The 22,550-nt window shown below is 35.9% G+C and overlaps 3 protein-coding genes across 3 annotated transcripts; 1 reads left to right on the top strand and 2 right to left on the bottom strand.

Annotated features, from left to right (window-relative positions):
- The first annotated feature begins 596 nt into the window (after positions 1-596).
- LOC132170533 (gibberellin receptor GID1C-like) lies at positions 597-3,464 on the top strand. The gene is made up of 2 exons (XM_059581543.1): positions 597-918; positions 1,886-3,464. Exons 1-2 carry the CDS (start codon positions 880-882, stop codon positions 2,876-2,878), a joined length of 1,032 nt encoding a protein of 343 aa, XP_059437526.1. The 5' UTR covers positions 597-879; the 3' UTR covers positions 2,879-3,464.
- A 4,293-nt stretch (positions 3,465-7,757) lies between these two features.
- On the bottom strand, positions 7,758-10,014 carry LOC132170948 (uncharacterized). Its single transcript, XM_059582108.1, has one exon. The coding sequence runs from the start codon at positions 9,882-9,884 to the stop codon at positions 7,989-7,991; it is 1,896 nt and encodes a 631-aa protein (XP_059438091.1). The 5' UTR covers positions 9,885-10,014; the 3' UTR covers positions 7,758-7,988.
- Positions 10,015-15,043: 5,029 nt separating this feature from the next.
- LOC132170939 (histidine-containing phosphotransfer protein 1-like) lies at positions 15,044-16,921 on the bottom strand. Its single transcript, XM_059582098.1, has 6 exons — positions 16,643-16,921; positions 16,379-16,509; positions 16,162-16,230; positions 15,536-15,607; positions 15,370-15,442; positions 15,044-15,279 (listed from the first exon to the last, which is right to left on the bottom strand). Exons 1-6 carry the CDS (start codon positions 16,703-16,705, stop codon positions 15,232-15,234), a joined length of 456 nt encoding a protein of 151 aa, XP_059438081.1. The 5' UTR covers positions 16,706-16,921; the 3' UTR covers positions 15,044-15,231.
- Positions 16,922-22,550: the final 5,629 nt, after the last annotated feature.

The following is a 22,550-nucleotide window of genomic DNA, read 5'->3' as shown; positions in this document are numbered from 1 at the left end:
ACAAGCGTGGCCTTTGAGTTACGTGATAGTTTTTTTTTCTCTCTATATATATATATATATATATATATTGACAAGGACAATTTCCTCAGTTACAGTACAAAACACTAGCTTACAAACAAAACAGGCTCTCCCTATCATGGGCACTTTTGTAGAATAAAGCTACGAATGAGGGTACAAAAGTCATTTCGCGTTGTGACGGATTCCGTTTGTCCTCACGTGGCCTGGCTTCTGCCGCACGCACGGAAAGCTCCTGCGTTGTCTCCGTTTCCTCTTCGATTTATGTCTCCAAAAACCAAAAATAAATAAATAAATAAATAAAACAATTTTTTTTTTTAAAAAAAAAAGTTTAATTAATGCGTCAGAAATAAAACATAAAAACAAAAAAAAAGGAAAAGTTTCTGTAAAAATAATTATAGTTTAGATGGGTGGGTCCCACACCACAGTTTTCTTTCGGCCGCTCAGCTTGTCGTCTCTCTCGTCCTCATTGGCCCCCGTCGTACGTTAGCATTTGTCTTTACATGTTTGCTAACGTACGCCCGCTGTTATTATCATTCACCCCCCTCCACACACGCGCGCGCACACACACACACACACTCTCTCTCTCTCTCTCTCTTCGTGTCTGTTTTATTGCACCGAGATTTAACATTATCTTGGAGAGAAGAAAGCGTAGGACTAGGGGCTGTTTGCTTGGAATAATGGGTTAACGCAAGTGTTCTTATAGAGAAAGATAGTGGAAATAAGATTAAGTGCCTGTTTGTGTTTGGTTTTTGAATTTGTGAGCACTTGTGAAGTGGGGTTTCTTTGATTCTCTGGAAGGATCTATAATTGGAGTCTTTCCCTGAGGTTCTTCTACTTAGCTCTTTTGAAGGACCGGTTTTGATGGCTGGGAGTAATGAAGTCAACCTCAATGAGTCCAAGGTATTGTAATGAATTTATATTTGATTTGTTGAATATTTTGATTGCGTCTGTTTTGTTTGGTCAGAGTTCTTGATGATTATGTGTTTAAATATGGAAGCTCTTTGATGGTTTTTATTTATTTATTTTTTTGGAAGGGGGTTCTAGGTATTAGATTTCTGGACTAGTGATTTTGTTCTTGGCAAGTTGATTTCTGTTCTTTTTTTCTTTCTATTTTGCTAGTTTTAGTTTGGGTTTGAGGCAGTTTTATTTGGGACTTTGAGGTAAGAAATGGGTTTGTTTAAAGTGATTGATGCTTGGGATTTGGTTTACGGGGTTGTGGTTTGTTCTTGAAGGTTGGATTATTATTTTTTTCGCTGATTTTCATCTGTTTGGGGCAGTTCTTCCTCGGGTTTTGATATCAAATAAGAATAAGCTAATGGGTCTTTGTTCTACATTAATTCATTTATGTCTTCATTACTTGGGTGCCTTGGTTTCTGATTTTATTTATAAAAATCTGGATTTTTTTTTTTTTTTTTTTAATTAAGTTTTGTTTTTGAACTTTTGGTTTTCACTTGGATGTGAAGATCAAATGGTCAAGGTGGTTTCTTGTGCAGGTGTTCAGCTTATGATTTTGTCTGGAAAGTTGAGTATTAGCTAAATTTCTGGGGCACATAATTTTGATTTGAAGTTTTTGTGGTATTGTCGAAGCGATTTCCTGCTCATTTGCGGGTTTTCTAGGTTTTAGTGCCTACTGTTATTGTTGATTTCTGAATCAGTTGCATTTTGTTGCCAAAAACAAAAATGTAAAGGAAGGAAAGAAAATCTGTTTCATGTATATGAAAGAAACTGTTTGCATATTCCGTTTTAAGATTAAATTGAATGGGATTTTTTGCAGTTAGGTATATTTTACTATTTTTGTTCATAGTAACCTGTTATGCTGAATTGTGAAATTTTCTGATTTTTTTTTTCAACTTTATTTTGTACAAAGATGGTTGTACCTCTGAATACATGGGTCCTGATATCCAACTTCAAGTTGGCTTACAATCTTCTTCGCCGTCCTGATGGCACTTTCAACCGGCACTTAGCGGAGTTCCTTGATCGGAAAGTACCAGCAAATGCAAATCCGGTTGATGGGGTTTTCTCATTCGATGTGATTATTGACCGTAGTACTAGCCTCCTTAGCCGGATCTATCGACCAGCCCAAGATGGAGAACCTCAGTTAAACATTGTTGATCTTGAGAAGCCTATGACCGCTGAGGTTGTCCCTGTCATAATCTTCTTTCATGGTGGAAGCTTTGCTCACTCTTCTGCAAACAGTGCTATATATGACACTCTTTGTCGTCGACTAGTGGGCATTTGTAAGGCTGTTGTGGTCTCCGTGAATTATCGCCGTGCACCTGAAAATAGGTATCCATGTGCTTATGATGACGGATGGGGAGCTCTTGAGTGGGTTAACTCAAGGTCATGGCTTCAAAGTAAGGACTCAAAAGTTCATATATACTTGGCTGGTGATAGTTCTGGAGGTAACATTGTACATCATGTTGCTTTACGAGCAGTAGAGTCAGATATTGAAATTTTGGGCAATATACTGCTCAACCCAATGTTTGGTGGGCCAGAGAGGACTGAATCTGAAAAGCGATTAGACGGGAAATATTTTGTCACAATCCAAGACCGAGACTGGTATTGGAAAGCATTTCTCCCTGACGGGGAAGATAGAGACCATCCAGCATGTAACCCATTTGGTCCCAAGGGTAAAATCCTTGAAGGAATTAAGTTCCCAAAAAGCCTTGTTGTGGTGGCTGGTTTAGACCTTGTTCAGGACTGGCAGTTGGCTTATGTCAAGGGACTTGAGAAGGCTGGCCAAGAAGTGAAACTTCTGTATCTGGAGCAGGCAACAATTGGCTTTTACTTGTTGCCTAATAACAACCACTTCTATACTGTCATGGGTGAGATAAGTAACTTTGTGAGTTCTGACTGTTAATAAGCTTTTAACTTTTTTTACCTACAGGCAGCCATTTGTAACAAATGCTTGTCCAGTTGGGGTTCTTAGGAGGTTGTGTGCAGTATATAAAGATTGTGTAGTAATTCTACTTACTTTTTTATTCATCGGCGTCGCTCAGACTCTGCTTCCTGGAGCCTGGTTCTCTTCTTGGTATAAGAATGGCTGGGCTTGATTGTTGGGTTCTGAAGGTATGGTTCAGCATGTAGCTGGATCAGGATGTTTTTGTGGTGGATATCCTATTGTCTGGACATCTATGGTATTGGTTTGATGCAGTTTTCATGGTGGCAGGAGAGCCACCTGACTAAGTTTAGCAGTCCCACCAAATCTAAGATTACCCATTATTATGCCTTCCAGCAACGCAGAGGAGGAGGACGAGAGTGTGGGGGGTAACATTTGGTGGCCGATCAATTGGGATCGGTGCCTCGCTAGTGTCAGTTATATATATATATATATCTCTCTCTAATTTTAGAACATGGGCAGAAAAATGTCCATGTTGTTGTGATCCTGTATGTTCGTACATATGTTCTAGCTTATATAAAGTGTTTGCTTATTGGCTGTTCCCTTCCTTTTTTCTTTTTTCTTTTTTTCTTTTTTGTTTTGGTCCTTCACTTCCATTTTTGGGTTGTTTTCTCTTCGTTGTGCTGATGTTTGACAGTGTACTTGGCAACTGTACATAAAATGCTTTTATAAACATTGACAATGCTTCGACTTGGAGTTGCTTTCCTATTTATATTCCCTGAATACATGATCAAATGTGACAGAGACCTGAATTATGTGTTTGGCAGATTCCATACCAATGTTGCTATGTGGTTGTGTGGGTGAATAAACTACGGGACATGAAGCAAAGATGACAGAGCTGAGTTAATTCAAGCTTTGTCTAGGGTTCTTTTTTTTCTTTCCTTCCCCCTTAGTGCTTTTATAGAGGAATCTGTGGAAGTTTTGATGATTACCCGCAAGTAACATGCAGCTCAAATAGTTGGCAATTTTTGAAAGAAGTTCGGTTCCTAAGCTTCTATACACTTCACTCTCTCTTGGAATGCTGAATATGAGAAACTATAATAGTTTGAGTTGGAAGATGCTACGAGAATAAAGGACTGCAAAGCCAAGTTGAGTCAAGCTAGGGTTAAGGAATTTGACCCAATTAGTTAAATGGGTCGAGTCATGGTTGATCTAGTTAATTTTATACTCATGTCTCGTCACGACACGTCTCAAACTTGACATACAAACATGAATTGCAACCTTACGCAAACCTAATAAACCTATTTTTGCTCGTGCTCAAGCTTGACTTGTTTGTTAATAAGTCCGTATGTCAAACTTAGATCTTCTTTATTCATTTACTAAACAAGCATAAAAGAACCCATACCAAGTTTAGGGTGGAGCTGATAGTGAATACTAGTTATAACTCATTTGCAGCTGCAAGAGAAAGATTAAAAATAAAAAAATAAAAACTACAGAGATGATGAAGTTGAAGGTGCTTTTAGGGTTTAGAAAAAGAGAGTAAAATATATGTAGCATGAAGTGTGTATATAAACCTAAAATAAGGGGGAAGAAGGTGTGGTTTCGTGGCTGTTCACGTAGAAATCCTTGATAAAGAAGGAGAGTTGACAGAAAAAGGGTATGAATACAGTCTGAGGGAATGATTGAAAACAAAGTGAGATAAGTCTATTTATTGCCATTGAGGGAGATTGATTGAACCTGGTTAGTCCTTAAAATCCTGTTTAAAATGAGTAATTTGGGGCTTGGGATGCCAGATAAATACAAAAGTTGGGTTGCTTTGAAAGGGAAACACTCAATACAGTGGTGGTTGGGATTTGGATGTTTCCAAGGGACCACAGGAGAACTGACCATTTTAAGCTGTTGAGATTTGCTTTCACAATGATAAAAAGAATACTTGTATATGGTAACCAACAGCTAAGCTTGTGAAAAAGACATGCAGCCTTATTTATTCAACTTTTTCAGCCCCCTATATATATATATATGCTTTGGCAATGATACATAAAATAGCTATGCAACACAAAGAAAAAAAAAAGAAAAAAAAAAAAGAATGATTTAGAAATAAACCCCTTTGTTGATAAGGATTGCATGGTTACAATCTACGTAGTTTTTGCTGATATTAATCTTTTATCACAATCAGGGACGGAACGAGAAACTTAACTCTAAAGGTGCCGAACTGTATTGAATGTTTTTTTTTTTGTTTTTCTGAAGGGGGCCATTACAATAAGGTTAAAAAATCCTAAAATATAAGGGAAGGGCTATGATCGCTGTCAGTCCCCCCCCTTGTTTCCATCCTTGATGACAATATTAATGCCCATTTAAAAATTCCTTATCTTGTCTTGTTAAGGCATGGACTGAAACCATCTCACAATTTTCTCATCCTTCCTTCTTTAAATTTGTATCCGTATTTATTGATTGTTATAGTACTTGTGTTTTTTTTTTCAACAAAAGAAGAAGAAGAAAACCCCAGCTGTATGAAGGCCTATTAATAGTATTGAAAAATGTAGAACTTTGAGAGGAAGTTGAGCCACATCTTATAGTAATGAATTTAAGCCTTTATGATGCCCCAACAGAATACAGATGAAGCATAAATGTGACAGTGGGAAAGGAAACTTGCTGCATTTATCTCTATCTTATTAGGAAAAACCAACACACATTTTCTGAGTTCATAGCCTTGTGAAGAACACTAAATTTACTACTATCTTATCTTGGTAGGGTTTGTATATCTGTCAGTACTACCATTGTTGTAGTAAATTCCTTTACTAATGAAAGTAAATACACACAGGAAATAGAAGGGACAACATTTCTGAGAAACCGAGTTCATTGCATCCTGCAGAAACACTAAATTTACAACTTTCTTGGTCATCTGTTTGTATAGCTGTCTGAGTACAACAATTCAGAATTCAGATGCCTATGCCTGTAATTATTTCTTCTCTTTGATGTAATAAATAAATGTGTTTATAAGGGTAGATACAGAAATACAGAAATACTGAAATTCAAATAGCAGCTACCATCATGTACCATATATACCACCAAGCTGTGAAGCCCTAAACTTCTAAGAAGAGACAAAAATAGCAGGATTATTATGATCTTGAAAAACAAGGAAACCCCCACTTTTCCTTTCCCTGAATTTGAATATAAAAGAAAAAGGAAACCAAAAGCACTGCCAAAAAAGTCTGTTAAAGAAGAAAATAAAAAATACAGTGCCATTTTCATTTACTGTACAGAGAAATTACAAGTTTACAACAATAAGGACCAGAAAACCCATTGGATTCTTGTGCATTTCTTATCTCCAGAATACTTGCAGCCTTCATGTCTACCAATTGATTGGTATTGAAGAATGGCCCACGACCCAAAAAGGAGTCAAAACAAACGGCATTTTTTTTTTTTTAATAATAATTTATTAAGAGAAAAAGGCAAAGCCTTCCTAATAAAAGCGTGGTTCCCTATCATGGAATAGAGTGGATATAGAGTAGTGCCTTTTGTAAAGAGTTGTTTTGAGTGTTTTTTTTTTTTTTAAAAAAAATAATAATAAGAAGCGATTAATTTGGGAAAAAAATGTGAGAAAAGCTGCTTGGTAATAGGAAACAAAAAGGTTCACTTTTTTTTGGGAGAAGTGAAAGAAATGAGTAAAGTTAAGTTGGTTTTTCATCTTCCTCTTTTTTTCCCAACTTAATAAGCAGGAAGGGATATGAGAAATGAAAAAAGCCTGGACTGAATGTCAACATAATGTTCCAAACCTGAATACCAGGTCTGTAATAGGGTAATTTAGGGTAAGTTTTTAGAGGGAACCAAAACCTCCTTCAAACCAAGAGTTTGAAAATAAAATTCTTTCTAAATCAGTTTTATTCATAAACTCGATTTAAATAAAACTTACAACCGTAGCAATTGACTCCTACTGCAAAACAATTTCAAAGACTCCTCAACTCTTACCGACGACTCAAAGACACCAAATATAAAACAACTTATATTTAAAGACTCTTACTTATAACTCAAATACTTGAGAGACAGAGAGAATGGACATATCAAGTCCAAAGCAAAGAGGGATTGTAACACATAACCTTCGAGAAAGCATGGTTTGACAGCAAATTTTTTTCATATCTACATATAGTTGGATGAGACTCGGAAAAAGTTGATTGTTGATCTCATTGACAAAGCTGTTAAAACACCATCCACTATTATGGTTGCAGCACCAATCAAAAGACAATCTTTTCAGATTACAAAAGATTACAAGCACAGAATAACATAATCAATGCGTAATAGTAGTTTAGTTAATCTTTTGCCAAGATTAACTTTGCGCTGAAAAAACAGAGAAACCAGACCTAGATAAAAAGTACCATAATTTTGTCTCACTGACTCATAAATTGCATTACAAAACCCATAAAAGCATACATATCAACAACTGGCAAAAATAAAGATTTTTCTCCATTTCTTTTTATGTTTAATTTTTCTCCAAATTTTAAGTTCCATGAAATTAAAAACCAAGTAATTATATGCTTGAACAATGTCACTGTAGGCCTAACCCAGCAATCTATGTACTTTCATCAATAACAAATAAATTGTAATAGCATTTGCGCTTACATATTGCGAATACATATCAGACTGACCCAAAAACAAAGCATCAATAAGTATATCTAACCAATTGTGACATTAAAACTTGGAACAATAATCCAATGCAAAGTACTGACTCTCTATGGATTTTATATAGTTTAAGATAACACAGCCTCTAATTCATAGTCATTCATATGATGGCATGTTACATTAGATTAGACCAATTTTCAAGGATGCATTTTTACCTTTATTTTTTCTTTTCTTATTATTTCTCAAAGAACAATAAACAATATAACAACAAAAGAAAACACAATAGGAAGAACATATGCTATCATCATAAGAACGATTGTTTCATATAACCGAAAAAGAGAAGCAGTTAAACTGATTTTCCGAGATAGTAATTTCAGCAGCTGGAAAAGAAACATTATTATCTTAGTAGTCCAAAAGTACCAAAACGCCATTAGTTTTCTCGTCAACTGGAACTTAATTAGTTGATCCTAGAACCAAAAGCAACTTGTCGTACTAAAAACCAAAACTTAACTGCTTAGCGTCCTCTGGCAACATAAGCAACAGATGCTGCAGCAAGAATTGTAGTTGCAGAAGAAACCATAGTCCAGAAACTCTTCCTCTTATGTGCCTCAGCCACAGAGCTCTGGAGAAAATCAAGCTGTTTCTTCATATCCTCCACCAGCTTTTCCTTGTTTCTGAAAGCAATCTTGATGGCGTCCAACTCCACCGCATACGGTTGAATTTCTTCCTCTAGCTTCTGCTCATTGATAACCACTTCTTCCTTACCATCCCTATCATCAGTAGAATGACACACCAATGCTGCGGTGTTCTTCATCATGCTCAATGCCCGTTTTGAATTAATGCCTGCGGATTCCATTTTAGCCTTCAAATCATCAATTCCACGTTGGGCTTCAACAAGGTTCTTCTGCACCAAATCTTTTTCTTTCACCAAAACTTCCACACCGCTTTCTATCGCCTTATTTCTCTCAATCAAATTCTCACGCTCACTCCTCATCTGCCCTAGCTCTTCCACAGTTTCTTCAATCCTCTTCTCCTTCTCTAAAACCACTACCTCCATGCTTTTCACTTTCTTTTTCTCCTCGTCAAAACCCTTTTGCACCTCATCTCTCTCAAGTGTAAGTCGATCAAAAGCATCCCTAAGGCGACCAACTTCAAACACTAATTGTTTGTTCTTCTCTGCTTCACCTCTACAAGACTCCCGCAACGTAGATATAGCACTCCTTAGACTATCAACTTCTGTTTCCAGCTGAACAATTTTACTCTCTAGGCTAAGCTTCAGTTCCCCAATCTCACTTTCCTCTCGAATCAATTCCTCAATCTTATGCAGCCTACCCTCTGATTCCTTGCTAGTCATATCCAAAATCCTCTGGACCGAATCCCTTTGATCTTTCAACTTATCAATATTCTGTTCCTTCTCCCTCTTCTCTTCCACCAACACATTAATCTGCAATGCCATCTCTTTCTCCTTATCCATAGCTTGGCCAATCATTTTCTTCAACTCCAAAACTTTTGCGTGCAAAATTTCCTCCTCCCCCCGCAAAGTCATTACAATCCCATTCAATTCCCCCACGTCTTTCTCCAGTTCACCAATCTTGACTTCTTGCGTAGTTCTCTCCCTCTCAACCTCACTCTTCGCCGTCATACCCCCCTCAATCTCACTCTTCAAACTGTTAATCACCTCCATCGACTGCTCCAAATTCCTCTGAACCGATTCTTTCTCCCTCTTCAAGGCCTTGACGGCCTTTTCTGTCTCCAATTTTTCCTTCAATAACCCTTCACATTCCACTTTCAGTTTTTCAATCTCTCCCACACTTTTCTTGTCTTTTTTCTCCATCTCAACCACATTTTCTCTCAACCCATTTGCCTCCTGAACATGACCATCAATCTCAGTCTTAAGCAAATCCCTCTCCCGGCACACCCGGCTCAGCCTACCTCTCTCATTCTCAAGATTAGCCACCAGCTCATTGGCCTCTTTCTTTAAGAACCCAATCTCAGCCTCTCTTTCACACTTCATTTTCTCAATCTCACCCTTCTCTCTCGCTAACCCATCAAACCCAACACCGATTTCAACTATCTGGGTCTCCCAAAAAGCAAAAATCACACTTTTCTCCAACTCCAACCCAACACTCTCCTCACTCGCCCAAGTCAACTCAGCCTCCAGCGCCGCCTTCTCCATCCCAGAGCGATTCAACTCGGCCTCCAAGGCCTGCTTGGCCTGTTCCAACGACTCAACCTGCTGCCTACGCTCAAAGGTTTCTTTGAGAAGCAGAGAGTTGAGGGACTTGAGGTTCTGGAGCTTCTCTGAAGGGTCATCCATTGGTTTGGCTTGGTGGGTTTGGCTTTGGTCTTGGGGTTGAGCGGCTTCTTCTTTGTGATTTTCAGCTTGACGGGTCACTTTTTTTTTCGCCATTTTTTCTTTTTTAAGGCTGTGATGAAAGAAAAATCGGATTGGTAGAATTCAGGGTTAGGGTTTTGCTAGGGCACTTATGGTGGAAATGCGAGATTTAAATCCTTTAAGGGATAGGGATAGGAGAGCGAAGGAGGGTGTGGAGGGTTGCCTTGAGGATTCAAATTTTGGGGCCCAGCTTTTGAGGACTTTTTGGGAATTGTAAGAGGTTTCTAGAAGCTTCAAAAGATTGGATCTTGTAGGGCCGTTTTTTCGTGGGCCTGGGCATCTTGGGGTGGGCTTAATGATACTGCCACGTGGATGCTTTTCGTTTGGTATCTGCGATTGATCTTGGTGGCCCTGGGCCATCTTCTAGCCCGGAAAAAACTTCTACCATTATTCAAATCAATACATGAACATTGAACAGCACCAAATTCATAACCAGATGAAAAATGAAGGGAAAAAAAAAAGAAAAGAAAAGAGAGAGAACCAAATCATATTATTTGAAGAAAAAGAACAAAAAATAAAAATAGTGTTCTAAATTGGAATGAATTTAGGTCATTAATAGAGATGTAACATTGGGATGGTCCTCTTGGAGATTGTACTTCTAGTTTACAGCAATTTGTCTATGGATGGAGATTTCAAGAAATTTTTTGCTATGATTGTGTGGATAACTAGCAATTCAAGTATTAAATATGAAAAAAAATTTATGAATCCTATTTATTTGAGTAAGTTTCAAGCAATTCACTCGTTTATTGAGATAGATAAGTTCAATAAGAACTCTTTCACATTTTTTAAGTTAATAATAGTTAGTGTAAAAAATTGCTTAGGATCCAAACTGTGGTTTTATAAATACAAAGTTTTTTTATTAATTATACTTGCTTTATCTCCAATAGCTGAAGATCCAAGTCCGCTAATAAGATACACAAATTTTATGTCCATAAGTCCATCTAATCATATGTGCACAGCATTTTCAGATGCATGACTTTTATGTATTGTTTGTTAATCAAACTTTAATTCCTTGATTTGTAATAGTATTGTTTGCTTTGTGATCCACTACACTTACGATTCATCATTATGGTAACGGGTGGACTCATATAAGGAAGTGACAAAAGTGTGCGCACATGGAACCATTACACGATCTAACACCAATATGTGGATCCTATAGATGAGAGTTGATATCGGGCAAAATTTTGGTTCTTAAAGAAATCCTGTCCACTACTCAAGTAAGAGATGAATATTTGTGATGGGATGATCACACTATAACCGTGCACACCCTCGCGCACCGTAAATCTCCCATGGTAATAGGTTCTCATGAGAGGTGTCTATTTATAGCCGATAGATGCACCATTTCAAAAATTGCCTCTTTTTAAGAGTTGCATCTGATGGGAAAGGGCACAGTTGTTGTCCTCAAATGGCTAAAGAGTTACCTTTAAGCAACTTTTCGAACTTGTATGAACTCAATCTACGTATATATTTCAACCAATTCTAATAAGTGTCAAGTGTCATCTAATATGTTTGGGTTTCTCAAAAATTGATGTTTGAGTTCTTAAGTTAGTAAAATGACAATAAATGACTATTAAAAATCTTAAAGAAAACATACCAAAAAATGACACTTGGCATTCATTAGAGTAGGTTAAAAGAAATTTCCTTGGCTAGTTTGTTTTTGCTTTTAAGTTGACTCTCCCCCCACCAGGGCCACCACATTCTTTTGTTTGTTCCTCAAGTATGAAAGCTGCTAAACTTAAAAGACTCGAGTTGAGAAAGTGGGCCAGGCCCAATAGAGGAGAGCTTTCCTCCACTGGGCCAGCGTTGATGAAAAAGATGATAAAATCAAAACTTCTTCCCACCACTTATACACATTGTGTAGTCTATAAATTATAAGGATTTTCCTAGGACTTCAAAGATGCATATGGATCCACTTGAAGCCCAGTACAACTATACATTAAACCCAAAGAATAGTACTACAGTTGTCATTTAGTTTAATATATGCATGCTATATATCTTTTTTTTTTTTTTTTAATTGATGCTATATATCTTAATAGTTAAGCAGACATACATGCACATGGGCATGGATGAGCCTGCACATGCATATAAATAGTATATAGTAATTACATAATGAGTTTGGTGTTTGTATTTGGTTGTGGAGTAGATGCAACGTTTTGATGGTCTACACCAATAATTGAATGTAATTGGGATGTGGATTTTGAAATGGACGAGGGCATCCGCGGAACTAGCATTTATAGTTTTGGGGTAAAAGTACAAAATAAAAAAATTTGGGAGGGAGGGGAGGAGAGGGGGCATATTCTAATTTAAAAAACATTCTGAAGGCATTTTTAAAAACTTTTGAGAAAACATGGGGCCCTGATTAGGGCATTATAAGAATAAAGGGAATGCTACAATGTACTTGTTACTTGAGGTCTTCAAAAGCTGTATATGCCATGATTAAACCAAGTATTAAGCCCTAGATATATCACAGGAAATAATGCTATTTAGTATACAGTTATATGATTGCTATACAACTTGATCATATGACAAAAAATTAGCCATTAGATCAGTACTTGTAAATAACAAAAGAAAAAAATGAAAGATTGATTTTTACTCTTACATTATCTGAGTTGCACAACATTGTATAGTAATTTACTAAATAATATGATGCGGAAAGAGGACTTGTATCACATAGCTGAGAATGACATCTTGAAGATTGTTTCATATGCATAGCTGGGAATTCTTTCAAAATTTGAAGCTCCTTGAGAACTTGCTAGCCTTGGACTTCAAGAGATTTGCTCTAAACTTTGAAAATCCATTTTAATTGACTAAGGGTTCATTTGGGTTTGCGATTTAAAAGTATGTGCTTTGAAAATGTGATTTTTAAAATGCAGTCAAGTGTTTGGCAAAATCGCAGTTTGACCTTTAAAATTGTGCATTTTCAAAAAAGTACCTCGTTGCTTGCGATTTGAAAATACGAATTTTCTGCGTTCTCAAATCGCAATTTTTTTAAAAATACAATCTTAAACAATTCATAAATATAGACTAGAATCCTTAATTTATTAACGATCATCCTATTTCTGAGTATAATCAAATATATTTTATCTACTTGACAATACTACAATTCACTATGAGTTTAAGCCTTGAGAAATGTATCAGATGTGCTTGTGCACAGGTTTCTATTACCCTAATATACATTAATTCTTATTTCATATATGCTTGGTTTTGTCTTCATTACATTCTGCAATCTATGTGGAATACGCAGGGCATTTTTCTGAAAGTTTGTACTGCAATGGGGTTGAATGGCAGATTGGACACTAGGGTATATGCTATTTACTTGTAAAATGTGCAGAAGAATAAGGAGTCAACAGTCATGCATCCTAGTTCTTGCTACATACATGCACCAACTCCGGAAAAAAATTTATATATAAAACCCTCTATATAATATAACCAAGAGATTATGAACAATGCAATTCATGATTAAAATAGGTTATACATGTAATGAAGGAATCTGCCAAGGTGGAAACTTTGAGCACAGAATCCGCCTTGGACTTCTGAATAAGATGTGGTTGTTTGTTTTCTTCTCATTATAATATCTTCTATGTCTTAAATTAATTCCATTTTTCAATTTCTATCACATTGGCATCCCATCTTTCAAGATTCCTTGTAAAGCCTTAAGAGTAGTTTAGGACCTATTCACCTGAGAGTTGTGATTAAAATAGGGGTGTGGAAATTTTATGGTCCTAATTGGGTTATATTTGGATCATTTTGGCTAGGGTATTAGGTAATCAAGCCAAATAGCTTGACATCTCAAGTGGGTTTGGTGGATTGGGATCCCCTACAATTGGAAATCCGTCCTCTCGTGTCCGAGTATGGACTCTTTGCACATGCTCTCTACTCGGATAGGGAGCCCTCTCTCATAGGAGTTTGCAATTCTCCTGCCCCTTCCTCTTTGAGCAGCAAATTGCAGAAAATCTTCGTTCGAACTTGGTTGGGTAATAAAATCTTATACAGAGTCAAATAACATAGGAAATTTCATCCTAGACTGGAAAGAAAGAAAAGAATACATCTAAAAAGGGTCGTTATAGGAACAGGGCCACTAACCAACAAGGAACAATTAGGTGCTACGCATTACAGCATGTATTTTGTCCTTGCTTAAGTTAGCTGCAGAGGAGGAGACATCCACCCCAATCTGATACAGTTGACCTTATAAAATACACCTGTTCATTGAATCTTACAGGTAACATTTGATTGTAAAATAATCAGCTTACCAACGTGGGTTTTTGTCTTAATTTTCAATTCCTGCTTAAAATATTTTAACAAAGTTGTAGGGTTGCTAATGAAAAATGGTCGGCGGTCGGTGGCTTTAATTGGTTTTAGTGTGTATAGATTGTCCTCAATGGAAGAAGAATCCCACTATTGTTAACATGACCTCCAAATTCATTAATTTGAATTAGACATGGCCTTGACATAAGGGATACAGCATATTTAATCTTGAGCAATTCAGCTTCCCGATGACAATCTAGTGTTTTTTTAAGGCTCCTACAATGACCAATCTACCCTTAATGGTGGAAAAGAAAATATAGTTTCAAAGTTTTGCAAACGGCAACTTATTGTTTAAACTTTGAAGATAAGTGGTGACTTTTTAACATAGTATTTGAGTAAAGGTTCATCTTCCATTTCAATTAAACATTTCACGTATTAGGGGAGAGTTTAAGCTGTGAATAACATAGAGTAACCTCGTGTGACTTAAACTTTTAAAATAAATAATGATTTACTGAAATACCCTATTTTGGAATATAATTATAAGGATCAAACAAGTAAAATCTGAAAGCATCAACAAGAGAGTATCTCTAGGTCGCCTTTTCAAATGTTGTCTTTCCCAAAGAAAATAGAGGCATATTTGCTTTGACTAGGCAGCCTCCATTATTCTCCATTGTACTATTCTGCACAACTAATGGGATTTCTAGCCTCATACATGACTTGATTCAATGGCTGATTTTTGCTGCTACATCATTAAGTTTTATGGCAGGCGTATAATAATCTACTAAATAACTCGATTTATAATCATGAATATATCTAGAGGAATGTTTGAGAAGGCTTGCAACCACAACCATAGGCCTTTTCAAAACTGTCCTTTGTTTTTGTAGACATTGCAGAACAGTTATAATAATAAGAAGCATTGCTATAGTATGGAGAGCAAAAGAGGAAGGATTTATTCACATTCTTTATCATTGATCTTAGAGTGAATATGAAACATGCTCTAGCTCTAAAGTTCATACAAACCTTCAGAAACTTAGACTAATAGAAGAAAGAAATTAAAGAAATTTTTTACAAATCGAAAACCCCATGTGGTCTCTTGCTCTGATAGCTTTACTTGATCTCACAAAGTAGGAATTGAACCACCTGCAGCAATAGTCTGTTGCTCAAGCTACAAGCAAACAAGTAGAAAAATGAGGGTAGGAGACAAAGAAGCTGAAATAGCCATATAATTAAGTTCTCTGCAAGATCTTCTCCTTACCTTGAACAGAGTTTCCAGCTTGTTTTTCACAAGAGAATACTCATGCTTTACTTGTTGCAGACATTTAAGACACCTATTCCAAGGCTTTTACTCTATTAGAATACAAATAATTTCCACAAACTTAAGATAAAAGCATGTTTTTGCTATGGGGTGGTAAGAAACTTACCCTTCAGTATTCAGCTCCTCGCAGCAATTCCTGAAGGCAATGCAGAGTTTTTGAACCCTCTGTGCACCAATACTGTCATGAAAGAACCAAGTTCCTAGTGAAAATCTGGTTGAAGAAAAAGGAAAAAAGTTTCCCTTTTCCCATAGCAGGATTCTTTTGTTTCATTACAAAATATGTCTGGATACATTCCTTAATGATTGTGGCAAGGTGATGGTGTTAAATGAGTTTTTCCTTCATGTGGGGCAAGAGTGTTGGAACTAAATAGTTCCTTTGTGCCTCATTGATAAACAGCAAGTCAATTATCACCCAAATGGGCTTTAAACTCTCATTTTTCTGGGATTGTTTTCCAGATCTGGATCAGCTGATTTTAACTTATTCACCCAAGTCAGGAAATAGTTGGAAGCATTGAAGCACATGTGCTTCTTCTCATGCTAGACAAAAATGGCTCTGAAAGTGGAAACAATAGTAGAAAACAAGTCTAATCTATCACCCACCTATACAAGAACAATACCAACTGCTTTGATCTTGTCTAAGGAGCTAACCAACTGAAATACTTGGAAAATGACTTTCATCCAAGCAAAATGAGCCTTTGAAGGGAGAAAAAAAAGGTAAAACAAAAGAGTTACCTGGAGCTGCTACCCTTCAACTGGTGAACATGGGCATCCACCTTTTTAAAATCGACAGTTTTCTGTTCCCTAAATAAGATAGAAAAAAAAAAAAAAAAGAAGCCCAACTACATTAACACAAAACTTTCAACGTAAAACCAAACCCAGAAAGAAAAAAAAAATCAACAAGGCACAAAAGAGAATTGTTGAAAAAGATGGAAGGCTTGTTTGTCCTTACAGGGTTTTTCCCAGTTCATTGAGAAGCCTCTCAGAATCCTCAAAGAAGAGAGACACAACTTCAACCACAAAATCTGGGTTGCTTTCATCTTGCAGCTGCTGAAGCTGGTTAAACTGCTCATCCAGAAATCCCTATTCACACAGAAAAAACTTAGCATCAAAACCCAACCCAAGAAGACAAAGAGTATAACAAAAAAGGCAGATAAAAAATCAATTTATTTTCCTGCTTCTCTGGAATGAGCATATACAGTTCATGTCTACTGACCTCATGAAAGAGTGAGGCTGTATAGTCAACCAACTGCTTCTGCAACTGAACCACACCATCCATTGTAGCTTTCTCAAGTTCTTGCAATAACTTCCAGATCTTAAAGATTCATTTCGTCTTTCTTTCAGTCTTTTTTCCCCTTGGAAAGAGTAAAAACTCTCAGAGAGATGTAATAAGTTTTACTCTCTGAGGAGAAAACGCTCAAATTCCTGCCTCTTGTGCCGACTATATATGCATACAGCAAATAAAGTCGCACTCTTTTCACTTGTGTTTCCGTTTCCTTTACTTCTCTCTCAATTACTCCTTACTTCTTTTCACTTAAATTAGTCATTATTCTTTTTTCAATTCGAAAATGTTTTAAACCAATTTAAATGTCATTAATATCCCATTAATTAAACTAAGAAAATCTTTTGTTATAATAAAAACATTCATCAGAATGATTAACATGTATAAATATTGTTTTTACTTTCGAAACTTTGATACAAACCGACTCACAAATTGAAAACCGGCTTGCAAGGAGAGGACGCCCATGAAATTATATATACATGGTTAAGATTGTACTTAAGCCATGTGAGACACTTACGATCGTAACATACCACCACACTCAATAACCGACATCCATGAAGGCCCACTTTATCGTCAATGACTCAATGGTAGCCATTTCTTTTTTGGCAGCTCCACTCATCTATTAATATTCAATGACTTAATATTATGTTCCAGCTTATAGATCGTCATTTCCTACGGGCAGTGACCTGATGACAAAGCTGCAACATATTCGATCTCATACTCAATGAACTGCATCTGGTCTCATACTCAGTGTGTCAGTCGGCCCTTACACTAAATGACGCAAACTTGGAGTAGATCTCACTCTTAAAAGCAAACTTGCAACAACAAAAAAGGGATAAGGGCGGTGAACGTCACGGATAATGCAAAATTTCCTTAAATATGTAAAGGGAATACAGATGACATGGTTGCATCTCATTGGACAAATCTAATCTATATATATATGTTCAGATAATTCATGTATGATGATTTATTTTATATATATCGACGGGATGGACAAGATTTCAGTGCGCAGAAGAAAAAACAGAGCCAATTGCACACATAAGCCTACATTTTCAACGTCGCTAAGCTCAAAGTGGGATGATGTGGAAGTACTTAGAAGCCATGTCACATCTACATAATTCTGAGATCCATCCTTTGATAGATTTTCTCTTGTTGAAGATAATTGGAAAAACGTACAGATGCCACATGTAGGCAATAAAAGCTGAAAAATCCAACGTCTCTTTCTCCAAAGATATTTTAAGTTGGTATTATATGATAGCAGAGAGATAGGACTCCATGTTCTTCAAAGAGCATATGCATGATACATTGATATATATCCAGTTTTTATTTATTTTACTATATTTTTTTAACCTATTCCTTTTTATCCCTTATCCCTTCACATGTACATGAATTCAGGCCTATGCTTTCAACAACCTTTCCAAGATTCTCTATAAAAATAGCTGCTGCTCTTTGTTTTTCTTGTTGTTTGTGGTGCTGTTGCTGTTTGATTGGTCACTGCATTTGATTGGATGATTGGCTTTAAGTGAACTCAACAAAAACAGACAACTACTGCATCATATATGCCCCACAACAACCTTAGTTCTTGGCTTTACTACTCTTTCATTAAGGCATATTAGAGCAAATATCCATTCTTTCTTTTTCCCACTAATTATAATTACATCGTCATCCTCAAATGTTCCAACCCACCTCTCCAAACGTTCTTGTATTTAACAGTGTATTTTTTTTAATTTTTTTTTTATTGTTACATTTAACGGTGCATACGATGTCATATCATAAACGTTCATCTTTTTAACCCTTTTTTTTTCAAACCCACTTAGGAACTTTTATCAATGCTTAACTTAGTGGGAACCAAAGACTTTGGATAAGCATAATCATGTTTGGGCCCAATGCTAGAAAAGGGAAATAAAAGAAGATAAATTTGGTGCTTTTTTTTTACTAAATTTTACAAATATGATTGCTTAATGGTGAAATTATTGGCGGGCCCTGGCGTGAAGATGAAGCCTTCTGTCATGGACCTTCGGCCTTAAAAATGGTTTTTTGGTAGTGAAAAGATGTAGACTTTCGGGAAACCTTAAAAAGGATGTTCGACTTTCCTTCCTGAAATTACTAATTTGCTGGTTCGCCACGGTACTAATTAGGGTTTCCAAATTGATGATAAGAGTAAAAGTTGTTGTGGCAGATTGCCAACTATAGATCTGGAACCATTGGGAGAAGACGAAGACGACGTGCCGCCTTCGTCTCATCCGATTCTTTTATTAGAATATTAATTAAATTATTAAATTTACTATTTTTTTATCCGTTTAACTTTTTGAAACAAGTGATGATTTTATATGATATTACAGCGAAAGTTCTTGAATTCGAGCATTGTCTCCGTCAATTCACTTTAATTTTAATTAAATATTTGACATGTTAGGTGCTTAAGCTTTTGGGATTTGGGATAAGTTCCGCTTGATTCTACCTTCAACTTTTCAAAGGCAAAGGCCGGATGGAAATGACTTACGATAGAGAAGAGTCGGACGTCATTTCGACACCGGGGAAAGTGTAAAGCGGAAAGCTCAATTTTGCTTCCACCACCTCTACCCAACTATTTACTTCCTGATCAAGTTCAAAATTCAATAAATTGTAGTTCTAATTAGATTGAATTATTAAAGTAACCAAAATTTATAATGGGCTTGGGCGTCTATCTTAGAATCTTCTTAGATTTTGTTTTTCTAAGTACGAAAAACATAAGTAATTAATGAAATTGATCAAGTGTAAATTCAAGTCCATCCTTAAAAAAAGTACTCCACCTATCTTTTACAGATTATTAGGAGATTTTAGCACATCTTTTTATAAGTTAGGATATTATAATCTTCTACATGAAATTTCATTGTAGATTTTAGGGATAGAATAGAAGAGGTCCTTTTTGTTTTTGTAGTTCAAACACTCCCCCAAAAGAATAATAATTAAAGAGAAATATTATTTAGCATTCTTAGCTGATATGCCATGTTCAATTTACCCAAATCAATTCAAAATGCTGAGAAAATGCTAAATAGCATGTCTCATAGTTTAGACTTTCAAGTGTACGTGAAGTACTTAAAAGTCTAAACTTTATTAGAATATCTACGCTTGTGAGTAATGTGGTTTGGTTAAATGAAAAAAGTGAGTGATTGATAATCAATATAATATGGTTAATCTCAAGCATAGGCGGAGTCATTGGAGGCGAGAAGGGGCAAATGTTCCCTTTGGCCCTCCTACAATTTAAGTAGCTTAGATATTACCATTAGATCTGTAGAGCACATATGGACTCACACATGGCCTTACAGATTTAATGGTGAGTTTAAAAAGTAAAAAAATGGGATAAGGATTAGGGGATGATGTGTATCACATCTCTTTGCCTTTTTAACTTTGAATGATCACCCTAAAAAGAAAAAGAAAAAGTGCCCCTACTGAATGTTATATGTGACGAAATCTTCAACAAACTCATGAAAGAGTCAAAAGTAATTATAGTGTCATATACTCAGAAGGAAACTGTGCTCTTTATTGAGGGAAATCAATTATATGGATGAAAACTTGTAAGGATCAAAGCAATTATAGTCTCACGATTCACTAAAAAACCATAACTAATAAGTTGGAGAAAAACATGTGGAGGCTAGGGTCAAATTGCTCCTTTAAATTAATTGTTGACAAGTATAAATATTTCTCCTTTACATATTCTAATTATATGAAATATATAATTATAGTTACTTGAGATTTTCGAGAATAACAATTCTATCTCAATTGAATTCTAAACAAGTTTGTGTCGATGAGATTTAGCTAACCTTACCTATCAGTAGATCCTTACTTAAGAAAAAAAATTCCTAATTATCATCTGAATGATTGAGGCCAAATTCGAAGAGCATATCTATAAAAATGATGTTGTTAACCAGTTAACCATAACTTTCCACATCACCAAGGTGGTAGTTGAGTTGGTAAAGTAGCATAGAATAAGGTTCAATTCCCTCCCTCCTTTCTTCCTAATGGTCATGGGTTTGAACTCGCTTGTGGTAATAGTCCACGAACCAGATACTACCTAAGAAGTGATTTTACCAACTTGCATTTTAATGGAGCTGTGGTGACGGATTCGCCTTCCTAGGCAGTAACTATGGCTAAAATCGAATATTCCATAGCAGGTGAAAACCCCGATGGTCACGTCAATGGGAGAAATGACATTGGTCACCCCTTCTCGCATTTTCGCTTAGAAAAAAAAAAAAAAAAAAACCATAACTTTCCACATAGATAATTTGAAAAAATATATGGTGATGTTTTAAACTAGCAATGAAGAAATTATATTTCAAAATATAAAAACGCAATTAAATAAATTAACACTAGCTAGATATATTAGTTGAATGGATGAGTTTGATAATGGGTTATAATTAGTGTTTTTAAAATGAGAAGTCTCAACTTTCAAACAATATTAAAAGCTTCGTGTCTGACTAGACAGGGTGTGCATGGCGGTGCGCCCTTATCGAATCCTTTTTTTCTCTGGGCCCTTATGGATGTTAATGGCTTTATGGTTGGGCAGCCAACTCTAAATTAAATGGTCTTGATGCTTCAAACGAAACCCCTAATCCACCATCAAATGCCTATATTAATATCACCACTTCAAAAATAAATAAAATAAATTTTTTATTTATTTAAAGAGATGATATAGTACCAAATAGAATACAAGGGAGTCCTCAAAACATTACCGAGATGAGTTGATGGTAGTGGCTTAGTAAGCAATGTTGGTAGATTGATTAATGGTTGATTGGCTCTCAAAGGAAATAAAGAAACTATAAGTATTCATAAAAACTCACCTGATCGATTCCTTTCGTGTTCCCTAAACCAAGAGAAATAATTTTTAAATAGTATAAAAAAATGATAAGGTAATGCTATTATGACGTTTATTTGAATACAAACGTTAAAAAAAAAAAAAAAAAAAAAGAGCTTATTTTTCCAATTTTTTTTTAAATGAGTAATTTCACTTTAAACTCCTGAATTACCACGCGATTCCACAAGCTCCCAATAAACTTCAAAACCTCTTAATTTGAACCTCTGAACTTTCAATTGCAATCAATTTAAATCCTTCCGTCAAATTTTAAACGTTAAAAGTGAGATAATGACGTTTATACTCTTGATTTTTTTTATAAAACTCCAAATTTACCCTTAATTCCAAATTAAAAAATAAAGTTAAAAAAAAAAAAAAAAATTGCAGTCACAAGGTTTTTTTTTTAATTTTAATTTAAAGATATTTTGGTCATTTTAGGTATTGCCATTAAAAGTTAATAGTTAAATCTGACGAAAGGGTTCAAATTAATTGCAATTGAAAGTTTTTTGGTTCAAATTGAGAGGTTTTGAAGTTTATGGGACTTGTCAAATCGCGTGATAATTCAGAAGTGTAGAATGAAATTACAAAAAAAAAAAAAAAAAAAAAATTAAAAGAATATTTTACTAGTGATCTAAGAATGACCGATAACGAATCTTAGAGGTGATTTTACAGCCAAAAGAGCAGCTAGCTAGAGGCTCTCCTTCTGTAGGGACAACACCATGGCAGTTGAGAACAAAGTTGGGCAATTGTTTTACGACATTGTTGCAGATGTTGGGAACCCATGCCACTGTTCAAGTGCATGCTTGGAGAAAGACATGCACGTAGACGACAAAGCCCCTGCAGCCTCGCCGCCTGCCAGGCACAACATATATGGTTCCTTTATTGGATGCTGCCACTGCCAACTTTCTATATATAAATTTTTTTTTTTTCTGAGGGGCCGGCCGGCCGACATGTCTCTGTAGATTATCAGCCAAGAGAGCGAGAGAGAGAGAGAGAGAGCGATTGCAGTAAATG

Source organism: Corylus avellana, chromosome ca2 (genome assembly GCF_901000735.1).
Source record: "Corylus avellana chromosome ca2, CavTom2PMs-1.0".
Taxonomy (NCBI): Eukaryota; Viridiplantae; Streptophyta; class Magnoliopsida; order Fagales; family Betulaceae; genus Corylus; species Corylus avellana.
Note: the sequence above shows the minus strand (reverse complement) of the source record. Positions and strands in the feature narration are given on the sequence as shown.

Bases quoted from the DNA above. Each gene is read 5' to 3' on its own strand.
- LOC132170533 (XM_059581543.1), top strand. From the start codon at position 880: ATGGCTGGGAGTAATGAAGTCAACCTCAATGAGTCCAAG. The intron at 919-1,885 runs GTATTGTAATGA...TTTTGTACAAAG, and splicing joins TCAACCTCAATGAGTCCAAG to ATGGTTGTACCTCTGAATAC.
- LOC132170948 (XM_059582108.1), bottom strand. From the start codon at position 9,884: ATGGCGAAAAAAAAAGTGACCCGTCAAGCTGAAAATCACAAAGAAGAA.
- LOC132170939 (XM_059582098.1), bottom strand. From the start codon at position 16,705: ATGGATGGTGTGGTTCAGTTGCAGAAGCAGTTGGTTGACTATACAGCC. The intron at 16,231-16,378 runs GTAAGGACAAAC...TATCTTATTTAG, and splicing joins AATGAACTGGGAAAAACCCT to GGAACAGAAAACTGTCGATT. The intron at 15,280-15,369 runs GTAAGGAGAAGA...GTTTGCTTGTAG, and splicing joins AGCTGGAAACTCTGTTCAAG to CTTGAGCAACAGACTATTGC.